The 17616-nt window shown below is 44.1% G+C and overlaps 1 protein-coding gene across 2 annotated transcripts in view; it reads right to left on the bottom strand.

Annotated features, from left to right (window-relative positions):
• TMEM192 (transmembrane protein 192) overlaps positions 1 to 17616 on the bottom strand; it is a 91295-nt gene that overhangs the window by 36975 nt on the left and 36704 nt on the right. For both annotated transcript variants that reach the window (XM_068278837.1, XM_068278838.1), the window contains exon 3: positions 14558 to 14813. In XM_068278837.1, the coding sequence (XP_068134938.1) occupies positions 14558 to 14813 (256 nt within the window). The remainder of the gene's footprint in view (positions 1 to 14557; positions 14814 to 17616) is intronic.

Raw genomic sequence — 17616 nt, 5'->3', positions numbered from 1 at the left:
GTAAGTTGAGCTTTTTTCCCCCTACAGTAGTCCTTTAAGGCCATCTGTCCACCAGCAGAAACTCAGCAGAACATGGGTGTTGCAACAGAACAACCCATGCATAGAAGTAAATCAACAACAGAATGGCCTAAACAGAAGAAAATACGCCTTCTGGAGTCCTGACCTCAACCCAGTTGAGACGCAGTGGCTTGACCTCAAGAAAGCGATTTACACCAGACATCCCAAAAATATTGCTGAACTGAAACAGTTCTGTAAAGAGGAATGATCAAGAATTACCGTTGTGCACGTCTGATCTGTAACTACAGGAAATGTTTGGTTGAAGTTACTGCTGCCAAAGGAGGTTCAACCAGTTATTAAATCCAAGGGTTCACATACTTTTTCCATCTGCACTGTGAATGTTTACATGGCGTGTTAATTATAAAATCATGGAAACATTTTATTATTTGTGTGGTTTAGTCTAAGCAAACTGTGATTATCTATTGCTGTGACTTAGATGAAGGTGATCACATTTTATGACCAATTTGTGCAGAAATCCATATAATGCCATGGGTTCAAATACTTTTTTTCTTGCTACTGTACATACATAGACATCCTAATCTCATCCCTATGGTAGGGATGAGATTGTGAGACCCTCTGAGGGACAGTTAAGTGACAAGACAATATACTCTGTACAGCTAAAAAATAAATAAATAAAGTTTTGGTGGAACTCCGAAGGGGAGACCTGTACACGGTTTCAATCCAAGAACACATACTACTGCACTGAGCGTCCATCCCACAAGCGTAGATCGACAAGGAGATCCAGCTGTCCTATACACTCTGCCTCCCTAATTAGTTGTTCTGACAAGACTGGCTAGAGCTGGCTTCCTTGCAATCCACTATAGCAAGGAATTGTAATGCTAACGCATGGATCAGTACAGAGCAACAGGAGACTTTTTAGGACTACAGGTGAATTTGTTATTATGTGGTTTACTTTTGTTAAGCTTACACTGCATAAAAAAAAAAATCTACATAAAAGCATGTTTAGTTGGTACACACTACATAGCCTTATGGTAATCAGATTAGTTAAATGGAAAAGTGGTTGACTACAAGGGCCACCTTAGTAGACGTAGAAAAGCCCAACTGTAGTTACCAATCTAAACCGATCATGATAGTTTAGTAATCACAGTGCCAAACATTAACTTTGCATAAAAAAAGGTGGCCATGCCCCAGCATGCTGGCCCAATTGATCACTGGATTAATTTTTGTCCAAAATTGATCAAATTGGTTGATTGTATTGGATGGAAGATATCGATCGAGTGGTGACAGGACGGGAACGGCCAGAAATCATTGGTCCATTTTTTATTTTTTTTCAAACAGATTTCATGCTTAACTCTATTAATAAAAATCTGTGTTCTGTGTGTGGAAGGATACGATTGGACAAATCCTTCTCTGATCAGATGATGATCTAAGAGGTATCTAGCTTCTACATACTTTGAGTAGTATATGGCTAACCTGAATGGAGCACAACAATTTGGCGCACCTTAGACCGCAATATGAATTACGGCTAAAGCAGCGCTCAGAAGCCAATTCTGGCGCCGGCGAAAGACGAATTGCTTAAAAACAGCGCAATTCGGCTGCCAGCAATGGCTGGCAGACAAATGACATCTTTCCCCACTATCCATGGCAGCCTGGAGAGGGGAGTAGTAAACGCCGCTGGGACTTGTTCAGGACCACAGTAAGCAGTTTATCGGCTTCATCCTGCGCCCAAATTTGTTGGTGCCATTTTTACATGTATCCAACCTAAAGGCCTATACACACGGTACATAAAACTTGTCTGAGACCGTTAATGTCCGGCGATCCACCTAGCTAATAGCTTCAGCTTAGAGCTTTGAATTCCCCACTCACCCTGCTCCTGTGTGACGTCACTTACGTGCCGCTCCATCTGCTCCCCACCCCCATTGCAATACAATAGAGTCTGAACAGTGTTGGCCCTGCATTGTCACCCGAGGGTTTGGGACCTGATCCCACCTCGGCACATACATCAAAGCATGTGAGCGGGTCTTGAGGCTTCTACAGCTAGTAATGCCAAGACTTTTTCAACTAATGCTGTTTAATCGAATATAAAAACAGTACAGAATTGGAACTGCAGTACAACTTATTTTATCCCATTTCACTGCAAAAGTTCTCATTTGTTCCTGAATTTCTTTGGATCTTGGCATGATGTCTAGCTTTTGAGGTGCTTTTGGTCTACTTCTCTGTGTCAGATAGCTCCTATTTAAGTGATTTCTTGATTGAAACAGGTGTGGCAGTAATCAGGCCTGGGGGTGAGTACAGAAATTGAACTCAGGTGTAATAAACCACCTTTAAGTTATTTTTAACAAGGGGGGGCAATCACTTTTTCACACAGAGCCATGTAGATTTGGCGGGTTTTTTTCTCACTAAACAATAAAAACCATCATTTAAAACTGCATTTTGTGTTCAATTAGGTTATCTTTGACTAATAGTTAACGGTTTTTGATGAGCAGAAACATTTAAGTGTGACAAACATGCAAAAGAATAAGAAATCAGGAAGGGGCAAATAGTTTTTCACACCACTGTAGATAGATATGTGTTTGATTTTGTTGACCTAATAAATACTGTTAAACATATTTATGCAACAGGTGGTGCGGATGAGTAATTCTTTTATGCTTTTGTGAATGCTATACTTTAAGTCTAGGCGCATGCCACTAAAATTCCAGACAGCTACCAAGTCACAGCAGAATTTCTACAGAACATTCACCACAGCATACTGATGTTCAGGATTCTAATGCACAGCAGGGCAGAGGAGGTGAAATGCATTAGAAACAGATACCTTTGTTGAGTACAGAATAGAAAATTCTGAGACCGGTAAAGATAAATAAATCTGTTTTACTCTTCTACAACCCAGGAAATCTCAACTCCATCGGAGTCTGCCAGATGACGTTTTTAAAAATTTGGTCTCTGAAGCAATATCCAATTGATTCAGAGAAAGTGGTGCATATGGCCAGCTACAACTGCCTTCTTTGAGTGCTCAAAGCCCAAAATGAAAGTTGCAACTGTAACCAAGTGGAGACGAGCAGCTTGGCACCTCCAATTAAAACGCCAGCTTAGGAGAGAGGCTACAGCATGTAGGTAGGTCGACCTACATACATGCTGTACCCTCTCTCCTATGCTGCGGTGTCCTGTGCCATTGAATGATTTTTAATTGTATTTTATAAAACTGATGTTTTAATTGGAGGTGCCCAGCTGCTCATCTCTACTTTGTTACATCCGAAGCAATATCTGCTGAAGGGTAGGAAGAGCCAATATCTTCCATAGCGCTGTACAAAATATTTAGCTCACAATCTAATCCCTTCCCTGGTCATGTGTCTATCGTAGTCTTGGGCCAATTTAGGGGGAAGCCAATTAACTGACTTGTGTTTTTGGGATGTGGGAGGAAACCAAACTGCCTGCAAGAAACTCACGCAAACGTAAGAACATATAAACACCATGCAGACAGTGTTTTGGCCTAGATTTGAGGAGCTGGGGACCTCACAGGAAGGTAAGAGTGCTAACTACTACATGACCCATAACACCCGTAATATTATTATGGTCAGTCTAGCCCCATACATATGCTGATGTTCTCAGACGGGAAAAAAATAATAATCTAGTGTGTATCTAAGATCAACCCCCCCCCCCCCCCCCCAACACACGTCACTTAAAGAGACTCCGTAACAAAAGTTTCATCCGGTTTTCTTCCATCCTACAAGTTCCAAAATCTATTCTAATGTGCTCTGGCTTACTGCAGCACGGTCTACTATCACCATCTCTGTAATAAATCAACTTATCTCTCTCTTGTCCGACTTGTCAGCCTGTGTCTGGAAGGCTGCCAAGTTCTTCAGTGTTGTGGTTCTGTGATGCATCTCCCCCCTCCAGGCCCCTCTCTGCACACTGCCTGTGTGTTATTTAGATTAGGGCAGATTCTCTCTGCTCTATTATCTTTTACAAGCTGGATAAATCCTCCTCTGAGCTGGCTGGGCTTTTACATACTGAGGAATTACATACAGGCAGAGCTGTCTGCACTCTGCAGGAAGAAACAGCCCGACACTTCAGTGGAAGATAGCTGCAGAGGGAAAGAAACACAAATGATCTCTTGAGATTAAAAAGGAAGGCTGTATACAGCCTGCTTGTGTATGGATGTATTTTCTATGTGTGGACATACTGTACATCAACCTACTTCCTGTTTTGGTGGCCATTTTGTTTGTTTATAAACACTTTTTAAAACTGTTTTTAACCACTTTTAATGCGGCGAGGAGCGGCGAAATTGTGTCAGAGGGTAATAGGAGATGTCCCCTAACGCACTGGTATGTTTACTTTTGTGCGATTTTAACACTACAGATTCTCTTTAAGGCATCATGCCAGATCTTTCTGTGACATTTTCCGCCCATTGTACCCCTCTATAATTGCTCATGAAAGATGCCCCATTGTTACCGATGCCATCGCCGCTCCACTCCTCTTCATAGACTGCACATTTGCACGTTATTTTTAGCTGTGTCTAATCATACTTACACTTATACAATAAAGATCTTTTTGTACACAATCCTAAACGTAACATCCTACTCTGCGGCCTAGTAAAAAGACTAGCACTTCCTTGCTTATCTTAAGTAAAGTGGACCTGAACTCAGAACCCCTCTCTGCTCTAAAAAGATACGCAACAGCATAAAAACCTTTAAACAAAAAAAAACAAAAACAAAAAAAAAAACACATGTACAGATTACAAGCTGATACAAATCCTAAAATAAATTTGCAGTTTCTACTTCCTGTTTTATGGAAGCAGATATTGTTTACAGCCTGTGCTTTCAAATAAGCTTATCTGTCATGGTCATGTGACACAGGGGGAGGATCAAATTACAACTTGTGATGAGGGCTCTTTCACATCTAGAACGTGTGCAGGAGCCATTCTCCTGCACACGTTATATGCCCTGCGGAGTGTCGTCGGGATGTAGCGGTGTGACGCAATCAGCGGTGGTAGTAATTAATTCAAACAGACAGAAAAACGTGGGCTCTCGACAATTAAAAGCTCCCGGGTGCGTCGAACCTCAGCGTCGGGTGTGAAAGGTAAAATGAAAGTCCTATGGGCTTCATTTTACCTTGGTTAACGCAAAGTTTCAACTTTGTGTTAAAGTACAGAAAACTGGCTCTGGTGTGAAAGAGCCCTTAGACACAAATGAGGAGCAGTTAAATATGCTAAACTCCATTCAGGGTGCATTTCTCTACATTTTCCTTCTGTCCAGTGCAAGAGTTCAGGTCCACTTTAACTGCCTTTTTGCAATCAGTCCACTGGCTGCCAAAACATCCAGTTCACACTTCTAACCTTTTTATACAAAGCTCCAGACACCATCTTTCCCAACCCCAACTCAGACACGAGGCGAATATACATACTCTGCAAAGATCGTGTCCTGGCCCAGATGAAACCTGGGACCAGTGCTACAAGGTGAGAGCTACCCCCTACATGCTGCTAAAGGTTTCCTAATTCACACTGCCCAAAGCCTCTCCAGCACAGATAGAGTAAATGATGGAGATTATATGGGTGCATTGTAAGATCCCAGACGTACTTTCCTCGAAACAAAAGAGCCTGAAAAGCAGAAGGCAAATTCCATTTTCTGAAATGTGATGTGATGGAGAGAGCAAGGAGCGGATTCTAGGACCTGACTGACAGATAAGAAGAGTAATGAAGGAAGACATTCAGAGAGCACAGAGGGCAGATACAAGTGGAACATTCCAGAGTCAGACATTTCACTAAAAAGAAAAGGGCATTCCGGCCAACGAATACACCCTCATCCATGCAAAGTCAAAATAGGAAAAAGAGCAGCCAGGAGACTCGACTTCCTACACTGCCACTCGTCCACACAGAAATAGCAGCATTACCACAACAGTCAGGCACTAAACCAACCAGGAAGAAATACTCCTTCCACAGTCTGGGGCTGAAAGATTGCTTTCCTCATTGTAGGTGAAACCTACTCTGTCATTTGCATGAAGAAGAAAATTCAGCAGAGAAAATATACTGGCTAGATATCACATCTTCCCAGCATTGTGAAGTGTCCGCACTTGCTGATCAAGAGGCTGTATGCAAATATAGAGAGCATAGCCTGCTGTACATTGAATGGTATTGGTTCTTTAAAGGGATACTGTAAGGGGGGGGGGGGGGATCCTAATGGTCTTACCATGGGCTCCTAATGGTTCCCGGCAGACATCCTGTGACGAGACAAGACAAAACATTTATATTGCTCTTTTCTCCTTGCGGACTCAAAGCGCCAGAGCAGAGCAGCAGCCACTAGGGCGCGCTCTATTGGCAGTAGCAGTGTAAGGGAGACTTGCCAAAGGTCTCCTACTGAATTAGTGCTGGCTTACTGAACAGGCAGAGCCGAGATTCGAACCCTGGTCTCCTGTGTCAGAGGCAGAGCCCTTAACCATTACACCATTAGCCAACTGCCCTGTGCCCGCGCAGCCACTCACCGATGCTCCAGCCCCGCCTCTAGTTCACTTCTGGAATTTCAGACTTTAAAGTCTGAAAACCACTGCGCCTGCGTTGCCGTGTCCTCGCTCCCACTGATGTCACCAGGATTCAATCATACCCACCCACCTTGTCCATTATGTACTCCTGATTCAGACCCCCTCTCCTTTCCCAGTCACTCCACCACCATATAAGCTGTCAAAATTATACAACGTTCCCATCTGCCATTCAGTGATAGAGATTCTCTTAATTTGAAATAAATGGTTTAATTCCTGTTAATACAGATGTGGCTCTGCAGGACACACAACGCCACCATGGCCTCTATGGCCACTGCCTATATGACTGCAGGCTATAGCAAGCAGAGCTCTGTCTCAGTTCATCCTCGGCAGAGTTTTAGCTGGAGTTGCCTTTAGTGAATTCTCTTTTTAGCATTCTGACAGCCCAGACAGAGCCCCTTGTAATGTCTCCTCATTGACTTTGCAGGCTTTAGATTGTCAATTACAAGGTTGTCAGCACACGCAAAACTCAGTTTCAGGATGAATTGGTTGGTCCTTGGTATAGATGTTCAAGTCCATTACGCTGAATCTGACACCCTCTTTGTAGATCAGATAAGAAACCCCTACTTTGTAGGAGTGTGTGTCAGCTGCACAATCCTGCAGTCAGCTGAAAGAGCTTTGTTGTCAGCTTTTTATGGCTAACTGTATAACATGCTATGGTGAAGTCTAGAGAGACTACACCTGCAGCCAGGCGCTATTAATGCCATCTTTATCTATAAAGGTGCTGTTCAGGAATTCCCTGGATGCAAGTCAGCCTTTATAGTTATTACCTTCAGTTCAATGATTGGCAAATCAGGATGACAGATTAAAACATTTTGGAGATATGGCATAAGAGTTTCCATAACTTAAAGTGGACCCAAATTCTTGCACATGACAGAAGGAAAACACCCTGGCTGTATTTATAGAGTTTAGCCTGACTAATTCCCCCTCATCTGTGACCAATCACAAGTGTAATTTTCTCTCAGCTGTGCCAGATGGCTGTCTCTGCAGAGCAGCTAATTTGTAAACACAGGATGTTAAAACTATGTCTGCTTCCCTGAAAGCAGGAAGTAGATACACTGCAGATTATTGCAAGATTTGTATCAGCTGTAACACGTTTTTCTTTAAAAGGTTATTATGCTGTTGCTTATCTTTTAGAGCAGAGAGGAAGTTCTGAAATCCGGTCCAGTTTAAGAATGTTAGTCAGTTAAGAGTCTTAAGCTGTGAGCACACACTAGGTGAAACTCGGCCAAGGCAACCAAGACTCTAGCAGCATATGCACATCAGCCAACGATGCCTCCAGACGCCTAGCCCAGCGATCAACCCAACGCATCAACTCGGGCAAGTGCTGGCCAAGAGCATTGTTCTCCACAGTCCCCCCCGCCCACAGTGATAAACAACTTGCATGCTGCACCATCGGCCCTACAGGCTAGTGAGGTGTCTGTACAGCCTTGGCCCTGCAATGTCGGGCAGCATGCCTCATATGTGTGTAAGGGGCCTTTAGTACAGAGTTTACCGTTGGAGTAAATCTGGAGATCGGTTCACAGCTATTACCAAGAAAATGTGAAGCTGCCATGGAGCAATCGGCAGCACACAGTGTGGAGACTGAGCAGTTCCACCCAGAATGATGGAGAGGCTCAGACCCTGGTGGCACAGGATTCAAATCTCATTTACAGAAAGCACGACCTTATTGCCGTTTTGTAGCTGGTACACAGTTCAGGTGAAGAATGCCATTAGTTACAGTAAGCCCTTAAAAGGATTATTTTAGTTTTTTTCTTTTCTTTTAAATTGTACTGCAGGGGCAAATCCCGGATTTTCAATCAAGCCACACACTACCGCGCATGCGTTTGCCCACAAAATCCACATGATGCACAGCATTACTCCACAAAATACACACAATGCGCAGTGTTTCCCTACAAAATACACATGATGCAGTAGTGTTTCGCCAAAATATATATAATGTGGCAGTGATTAAGTAGCCAGATAACCCCCCCTTTATTATGGATAACGAAATTACCCCACCCCTCTTTAGTATAGGTGACCAGATGACCCTCATTTATCACACAGGTAGCCAGATGAGGCTCTCCCCCCCCCCCCTAGTTAGGATAAGTAACCACATGATCCCCATTTATAGTATATAGCCAGATAACTCCCTGTTCAATACATTCCCCCTTGTATTTCGCCAGATCCCCCTTGTATATATAGCCAGTGTATATAGCCAGATCCCCCTGCATATAGCCAGTGTATATAGCCAGATCCCCCTGCATATAGCCAGTGTGTATAGCCAGATCCCCCTGCATATAGCCAGTGTGTATAGCCAGATCCCCCTGCATATAGCCAGTGTGTATAGCCAGATCCCCCTGCATATAGCCAGTGTGTATAGCCAGATCCCCCTGCATATAGCCAGTGTGTATAGCCAGATCCCCCTGAATATAGCCAGTGTATATAGCCAGATCCACCTGCATATAGCCAGTGTGTATAGCCAGATCCCCCTGCATATAGCCAGTGTGTATAGCCAGATCCCCCTGAATATAGCCAGTGTGTATAGCCAGATCCCCCTGCATATAGCCAGTGTATATAGCCAGATCCCCCTGCATATAGCCAGTGTATATAGCCAGATCCCCCTGCATATAGCCAGTGTGTATAGCCAGATCCACCTGCATATAGCGTGGCCGCTGCGGCTAGATGGCGTGGTGATATCACGTTAGAGCCAGGATGAAAGGTAGCCAACTAGCCATGGAGACCTGGGACGCCATCACCGCCGGCGAGAAAGGTAATGTATCTCTGTGCCGCCCCCCCTAGTACCCCGACTCTCATACCGCCAGTCAGAGAGACCCTCCCCCAGGGGCGTAACTAGAAATCACTGGGTCCCCCTGCGAAAATGAGGATGGGGCCCTCCCCATAGGCACCAAATAATCGTAACGGAGCAGCGTTTCACTAGAAAATAATCCTAGTGCAGCAATGTTTAACCAGAAATGATTCGTAAAATGGGCAGCATTTCACCATAAAATAATCGTAAAGTGGGCAGCATTTCACCATAAAATAATCGTAATGTGGGCGGGAGTCACCAGAAAATAATCGTAAAGTGGGCAGCAGTCACCAGAAAATCGCAATGTGGGCAGCAGACACCAGAAAATCGCAAAGTGGGCAGCAGACACCAGAAAATCGCAATGTGGGCAGCAGACACCAGAAAATCGCAATGTGGGCAGCAGTTACCAGAAAATCGCAATGTGGGCAGCAGGCACCAGAAAATCGCAATGTGGGCAGCAGGCACCAGAAAAACGCAATGTGGGCAGCAGACACCAGAAAATCTTAATGTGGGCAGCAGACACCAGAAAATCTTAATGTGGGCAGCAGTCACCTGAAAATCGCAATGTGGGCAGCAGACACCAGAAAATCTTAATGTGGGCAGCAGTCACCTGAAAATCGCAATGTGGGCAGCAGAAACCTGAAAATCGCAATGTGGGCAGCAGACACCTGAAAATCGCAATGTGGGCAGCAGACACCTGAAAATCGCAATGTGGGCAGCAGACACCTGAAAATCGCAATGTGGGCAGCAGACACCTGAAAATCGCAATGTGGGCAGCAGACACCTGAAAATCGCAATGTGGGCAGCAGACACCTGAAAATCGCAATGTGGGCAGCAGACACCTGAAAATCGCAATGTGGGCAGCAGACACCTGAAAATCGCAATGTGGGCAGCAGACACCTGAAAATCGCAATGTGGGCAGCAGACACCTGAAAATCGCAATGTGGGCAGCAGACACCTGAAAATCGCAATGTGGGCAGCAGACACCTGAAAATCGCAATGTGGGCAGCAGACACCTGAAAATCGCAATGTGGGCAGCAGACACCTGAAAATCGCAATGTGGGCAGCAGACACCTGAAAATCGCAATGTGGGCAGCAGACACCTGAAAATCGCAATGTGGGCAGCAGACACCTGAAAATCGCAATGTGGGCAGCAGACACCTGAAAATCGCAATGTGGGCAGCAGACACCTGAAAATCACAATGTGGGCAGCAGACACCTGAAAATCGCAATGTGGGCAGCAGACACCTGAAAATCGCAATGTGGGCAGCAGACACCTGAAAATCGCAATGTGGGCAGCAGACACCTGAAAATCGTAATGTGGGCAGCAGACACCTGAAAATCGTAGTGTGGGCAGCAGACACCTGAAAATCGTAATGTGGGCAGCAGACACCTGAAAATCGTAATGTGGGCAGCAGACACCTGAAAATTGTAGTGTGGGCAGCAGACACCTGAAAATCGTAATGTGGGCAGCAGACACCTGAAAATCATAATGTGGGCAGCAGACACCTGAAAATCACAATTTAGGCAGCAGAAACTAGAAAAAATAAAAATGCACCTGTGAAAAAAAAAAAAGAGACGATTCACTTACCTGACAGAAGTCTTCTCCTCTCCCAGCATCTGGCACCAGCTCCCCGACGATCCTCCTGCAGCACATCTCCCGCGCTGACAGGCAGAGTGCAGGGCTATGAGATGGCTCCCGAAGCCCTGTACTGGAGACACAAATATTCTCCAGAGCAGGGCTTCGGCAGCCATCTTGCCATAGCCCTGCTCTGCCTCCGGGAGACTGCAGGGAAGAAGTAGTATATCTGGCTGGGGGGTCCCTCAATCGGGAGGGCGACATCGCTCCCCCCCCACACGGCTGGCGGGCCCCTGGGGCCCCCTGTTGCGCACACACATGAGTAGGCGGCAGCTGCACTATAACATTCAGTGGCTGCCGCTGCTCAGATTCCGGAGGAACTTCCGGTCTAGGTGCAAGGGGGTGGTTCCAGACACCCGGAACACCCCCTTCCGTGTGCCAGTGTACTGTACTGCCACTATGCTGAGCTATAAATGGAAGGGGGACTAGTCAGGACCATCTCTGCAATGGTGTTAAAGCCGATGCCTTCACCCAGCTATCCGCCAACTGAATGATGGAGTGGGCAAATTTCACTGGTCCATTTTCAGGTTGTATATAATTTATATCTTGACAATCTGGACACTTTTATAGCAAAATTGCACTGCTATATCATGTCAACAATATGTATTGAGCAGAGTACAGCTGTGCGATGCAAAAAAGGGGGGAAAAAACGCCCCACCTTTTTGTGCATTGCTAATTAATGCAAATTCATAGTGAAATGCATTAAAAAAATGTGAAGCTACTGCAAACTATATCTGAACATCTGAGCCAGCATTCAATAATGCACCTTTTAGAGTAATACTAATGATTACATACAGTGAAGATTCAATTCACAAATCGGCTTTTGGTACATCACATTAAAAGGCTTGCTATTTTTTCAATACTGTTCTCTTACAGTTTTAGGACTATACTCAAATGATCAAAGGTAAATGAAAAAAAACAAAGCTGAAGTTCTAGCACCTCCTTGTGGCTGTCTGTAGAAATCTTTGAGACCGAGGAAACTTACCAAGCACATAATAAATGTTACCATTTCTGTGCCAAACTATGTTAACTTTTTGCCTTTAACTTACCAAAATGTGTCAAGCAAGAGTCTAGTTTACATTTTGAGTATAATAAAACTTTTAAAACACAAAATCATGTCAAATGTACTGTATTTTTTGGACTAGAAGACACTCCTAGGTTTAGAGGACAAAAACAAGGGGAAAAAATACATATATACTATAAACCTAGTGCATCCGTGGTGTAGGGGCATCTTGTGGATGTTCTTCCCCAAATTATATCTCCCTTATACCTCGGTGTCCCCGTGTCCTTCTCTGGGCCCCCCTTGTGTCCACCTTCATACCACTGTGTCCTCGATTGTCCCCCTCCGTGCCCCTTTGTGTCGTCCTGTGTACTTTATTACACCCATGTCTATTGTCCTTGTGTCCTCCTCTGTCTTTTTGTCCCAGTGTCTTGTATTGCCCCCATGTCCTCCTCTGTGCCTTTTGTCACCGTGTCCTGTACTGTCCTCCATGCCTTTTTGTCCCCTTGTACGATGTATTGTCCCGCTGTGTCATCCTCCATGCCTCCTTTTGTACCCGTGGGCTGCATAGTACCCCCCCCCCCCCCCAGTGACACTTTTTGTCCAAATGAGTGCTGTATTGTCCCTGTGTTCTGCTGCGTTTCCCGCCTGTGTACAGTAATTAGCAGCGTGCACGTCTCACCTGATCTAAGAGGGCCCGTGGCAATCAGAGATCTCTCTTCTCCCTCACACTTCCCCTAATGCCGGCTTTTCCTGATCGCATCATTAAACACGACCGGCAGCAGGGGAACTTTGAAGGAGAAGTCTCTTGATCGTTGTGGAAACCCTCGGATTAGGCGAGACAAACACTTGCTGTCAATTACTCTATACAGAGGGAGCAGTACGACACTTGGGACAAAGGAGGACACGGGAGACAATACAGGAAGTCCGACATTGTGGCGGATCATATCGGCCGGTGTTTTGTGAATTGTGGACTCCCTGTTTTCAGACTATAAGATGCAGTGACTTTTTCTCACCACTTTTTGGGGAGGAAAGGTTGTCCTAAAGTCCGAAAAATTTTCCCTTTCTGCCAGGCCTCAATTTCCCCACTCTTCAGCTTTTTGACAGAAAACATGGAGGTTTTTTTTGTTGTTGTGGTTTTTGTACATTAAAATGTGCGTTCGTGTGCACATTTTTGCAAAGTATCCAGAGCATGTGAAAATTTGCGTATGAACTTTTTGTGCAAAAAACAAACAAAACAAAAACAAAAAAGGAACCCTGCCTTAGAACTGTTGGATGAGCCCGACTCCATTTTCAGGTATTTTTCCCTAGACAAGTCTAGCCATTCCGCCAGGGAGGCTATGAAAATGCAACATCACAAACACAAAATTATCTTTTAGACTTATATAGCATACAGCAGAAAATATAGCATTTTGTCATGCCTTGCATTTCACATTTCTTGCAAAAACAGTGTCATCTGGTGGCTGAACATATCTATTACAATCAATCTGATTTACTACCATAAAAACCTGACTAGGAAAGATTCTAAAGAAATGGTAGAGATGGAAGGGACAGGGAACACAAGCATATATATCAAAAAGGTAACACTAGAGGCATTGAGCAACAGCCTTTACTGTACATACTGTCCCTTACACACCCCAATGAGTTCTGGGTCACCGTGAGCTTGCTGGTTGGTCTGTACATAATGGGGGTGACCAGTCAACATGATTTTCAGTACATTTACAAAGACTTACCTCAACTTTAAATAAGCTTCTTTCAGGATAATCACAAGTAAAAGCCATGGCCGGATTTGCCATAAGGCACCTGATGTTGGAAAGGTGGCTCACTCCCATCCCCGAGCGCCTCCCTCCCTCCCTATGCAGAGTCCCGAGCAGGGTGTAAATGAGAGGTTACGCACCCAGCTCTCGGCATTCCATTCACAAGATCTCCCTTCAGCACCATTTGCTATTTAATACTGAGGGTACCTCTGGCTACCTAATACTGGGGGGCCCCTCTAGTTACTTAATATGGAGTGTACTTCTGGCTACCTAATACTAAGAGGTACCTGTAGCTACCTATGATGGGCAATGGAAGGGAGAAGTGACAACTGGGCAGCCAATACACTTGCAGTGCAGTTTGGCAGGGTTTGTAGGTTCAGGGAGGGAGAGTCTGGGGTGCCAAAGAGATCTGTGCCTATAGGCTTCTGTGATGTAAATCCAGGCTGGTAAAGGCCCATACCCACTAAATAACTTTCTCAAGCGATTTTGCACGACGATCCTCATCGACTTGCGCTAGGTTTTGATGTGATAGTATAAAAGATCATTTACGCAATAGTTTGTTTCTGACGGCGCAAACAATGCTTACAGATTCGGCCAGATGGATTGGGGAAAGATCGTTTGTTGGCGGAGATCCCCGAATCCCCTGGCCCAAATCAGCCGGTGGGTATTCAGCATATAGCATTTCAAACAGAACTGCAATAAAATGCAGTTTATCATTAAAACCCTCCTGCTACACATGTCCACCCCAATGTGTGCTATGGCCAGAGAGTAAAAATGTGCCAATGTTGAAAATGTAACAAACAAGTTATTTTACACAAACCCTTTACCTAGAGAATTTATAAGCAGAGGCAGTCCCTTGAGATCGCTCGTAGATCGGTAAAGCTTAAGATAGCCCCGATTCCTTGCATTACGGAGATGGCAATGGAGAAACCGTTCATGGACCACGTGCAGCAACCAAAGGATTACTTTAGAAATGATGACTATAGTGCTCAGATTAAATGGATCGATATATTTCTTGCATTCTTCTACATTGTCAAACAAACAAAAATAGCCAGAGACAGCTGTCAAAGCCACGAAGGCCACCTGGAGAAAAGAAGGAGAGAAAGAGTGAAAGGGCCACTCCGGGAATACATTTTCCATTGTTACAGATCTAATAATAAATATTAAAAAAAAAAAAAATGATACTTGCCTAAGGAGAGGGAAAGCTCTGGGTCCTATAAATCCTTCCCATTCCGCTCACGGTCGCTTGTTCCAGTGCTGGCTCCCCCATTCAAATATTTCCCCAAGGGGGACTTTGGAAGTCTTTCTTCAGGAGCCCGAGTGTTTCTAAAGACAGGCGGCTCCATACTGCGCATGCATGAGAATCCGTGTTTGTGCATGCGCAGTATGGAATCACCCCTCTACCGCTCCTGAAGACTTCCGCAGCCTCCCACAGTAGCAGATAGCAGTCTCTGACCGATGGGCCGAAGACTAACAGGGGACAGAGCGCTAGAATGAAGGGACCGTAGAAGGAACAGGCAGGCTCTATAAGACCCAGAGCCTTCCCTCTCCTTTGGAGCATGTCTTTTATTTATATATATTTTTTTTTTTTTTAATTTTGCTTCAGACTCACTTTAAATGAAAATGTATAGCCAGTCCAACATAATTCATACAATTTTACCCCATATCAGGCTCTTTTACTGAGGATAGGTTTAATCCCTAGCCTCCCATGAAAAGGGACTAGGGACACAATATCTATTTGATGCTCTGGCATGTAAATCTCTTGGAATTTGACATCAGAGGCTTTACTTTAAATAAAATAGTCATGGGCTGGGACCACACATGTACATTTTCAGCATTGTTGAAAAAAATGCAGGCACCTAAGCAACATTTCATAACGCAATCTGTTTATTGCTGCCGAATACATAGGTGCATTGCAGATGGGATTGGTCGACCAGTAATGGCATAGCTGTGTTTCTTTAGCAAGGCCCATGTTAAATGTGAGGCTCAAACACACTCAACTCCGAGGGATTTGTGGGTCTCTATCTTGCAGCAAAAGGTGAAGTGGGACTGGCTGCTATGGATTGTTGGGCATAGAATATTTGTCAATTCACAAATACAGTGAAGCAATTAATCTGTTATGGACAAAAAAAAAAATATGGCTTAAAAAATGTTCAACGTTAACCAATATGCCACTTTTAGCCATAAAAGTGAGGATGTTAGGGGCCCCCATATTTGGGGGTGACCACTGAGGGGTGAACAATTTCTTGTGGCTCCTCGTGTCTATGAGGCACCCTTGCTGACATGCTCAGGCTTCACCTGCCAACTCTCTCACCTCTCTGGCTGCTACCACTATCTACACTGCCTGCTGACCTCCCATGGTGAGGTGTTGGTCCTTCACCTGCTGAATCACTGACACCGTTTATGGCGGCAACAGCGCCCCCAGCCTGCACTTCTCTTCTCCGGTGAGCTGGTGCTAGTACAGCAGATTCAGAACTTGAGTCCCTGTTGCTCTTAGTCAGGGGGACTCCGAATCAGCAGTGAGAAGCCACTCCGCATCAGATTCCTGAACTTCTTTCCTCTCACAACTGCGCTGTACAGCCTCTGTACAGTCAGTGATATAAAGACAGGCAGGTAGGTAAATACTAATTAAAAAAAAATAAAAAATAAAAAAAGGAGGGGCGTATACGCGTAAGATATACGCAAATGCTACAGATGGCGAGAACAACAACAAAAACAAAATAACACACCAAAAAAAAAAAAAAAAAAAAACACTTATCAATGGGTCAATGGGCAATAGACTGACAAAAGTGGGAGGGGAGGGGTAAATGGGGTTGGAAAAGGGAGGCAAGGGGTTACTTTATTTACAAACTTTTTATGAAAGACTACTGCACCATCAGCTTTGACAAGGCAGTAATCATTCAAGAAGATGAAGTCTCAAGGGGCGTAGGTATGTGGTCGCCGAACCAGGAAATGGTTAAGCCACCAGCCAGCAAGAAAATACACAAACTAATTTTGACAGTACTTTATCACCTACTTTTTGGTACTTTTTCAATTGTCACAATTATTTTAAACAGAAGAAGAAAAATGATCTCCTAGCAGAAAAACTGAATTGAATTGGGCCCAAGGTCTCTACTGAAATCTGGTCTAATATCTGCTGCTGCATGGTGGTAGACCAATCTTTGGCATAACTATACAATAGATGGTCATTCACCACTTGACTGAATAAAAATAAATTATAGGTAGTGGATGCATTCTGCTGGGAGCTTAAAGGGGCACTACAGCGAAAAACTGTAAAATGAGCCATAAATTACTTTTCTCCTATGTTGCTGTCACTTACAGTAGGTAGTAGAAATATGACAGAAGTGACAGATTTTGGACTGGTCCATCTCTTTATAGGGGATTCTCAGGGATATATTTATTTTCAAAAGCACTTGGTTGCTCTGTCCAACTGCCCAGCATCATGGTTTAAATCCTTTTTCGGGAATGTCTTTTTAAAGAATTAAAGCCTTGCTAAGGATCCCCTATAAAGAAATGGACTAGTCCAAAACCTGTCACTTCTGTCAGATTTCTACTGCCTACTGTAAGTGACAGCATTATAGCAGCAAAGTAATTAATGGCTCATTTTACTCTCGAAAAAATGTACTTATTTGTAGGTTTGCACATATTTTATTGTTTTTCGCTGTAGTGTCCTTTTAAAGTATACCCAAACTAAAAATGATCATGCTTTGCACAATTTCAATACGAAATCTTTAAATAAAGGTTTATAAAAAAAAAAAAAAAAAATATTTTTCAAGGACACCTGAAGTGAGAGGTACCGGTATATGGAGGCTGCCATATTTATTTCCTTTTAAATACCAGTTGCCTGGCTATCCTGCTGATCCTCTGCCTCTAATACATAGATTCT

This window comes from Hyperolius riggenbachi, chromosome 1 (genome assembly GCF_040937935.1).
Source record: "Hyperolius riggenbachi isolate aHypRig1 chromosome 1, aHypRig1.pri, whole genome shotgun sequence".
Lineage (NCBI taxonomy): Eukaryota > Metazoa > Chordata > Amphibia > Anura > Hyperoliidae > Hyperolius > Hyperolius riggenbachi.
The sequence above is the reverse complement of the archived record's forward strand: the minus strand, read 5'-3'. Positions and strand labels throughout refer to the sequence as shown.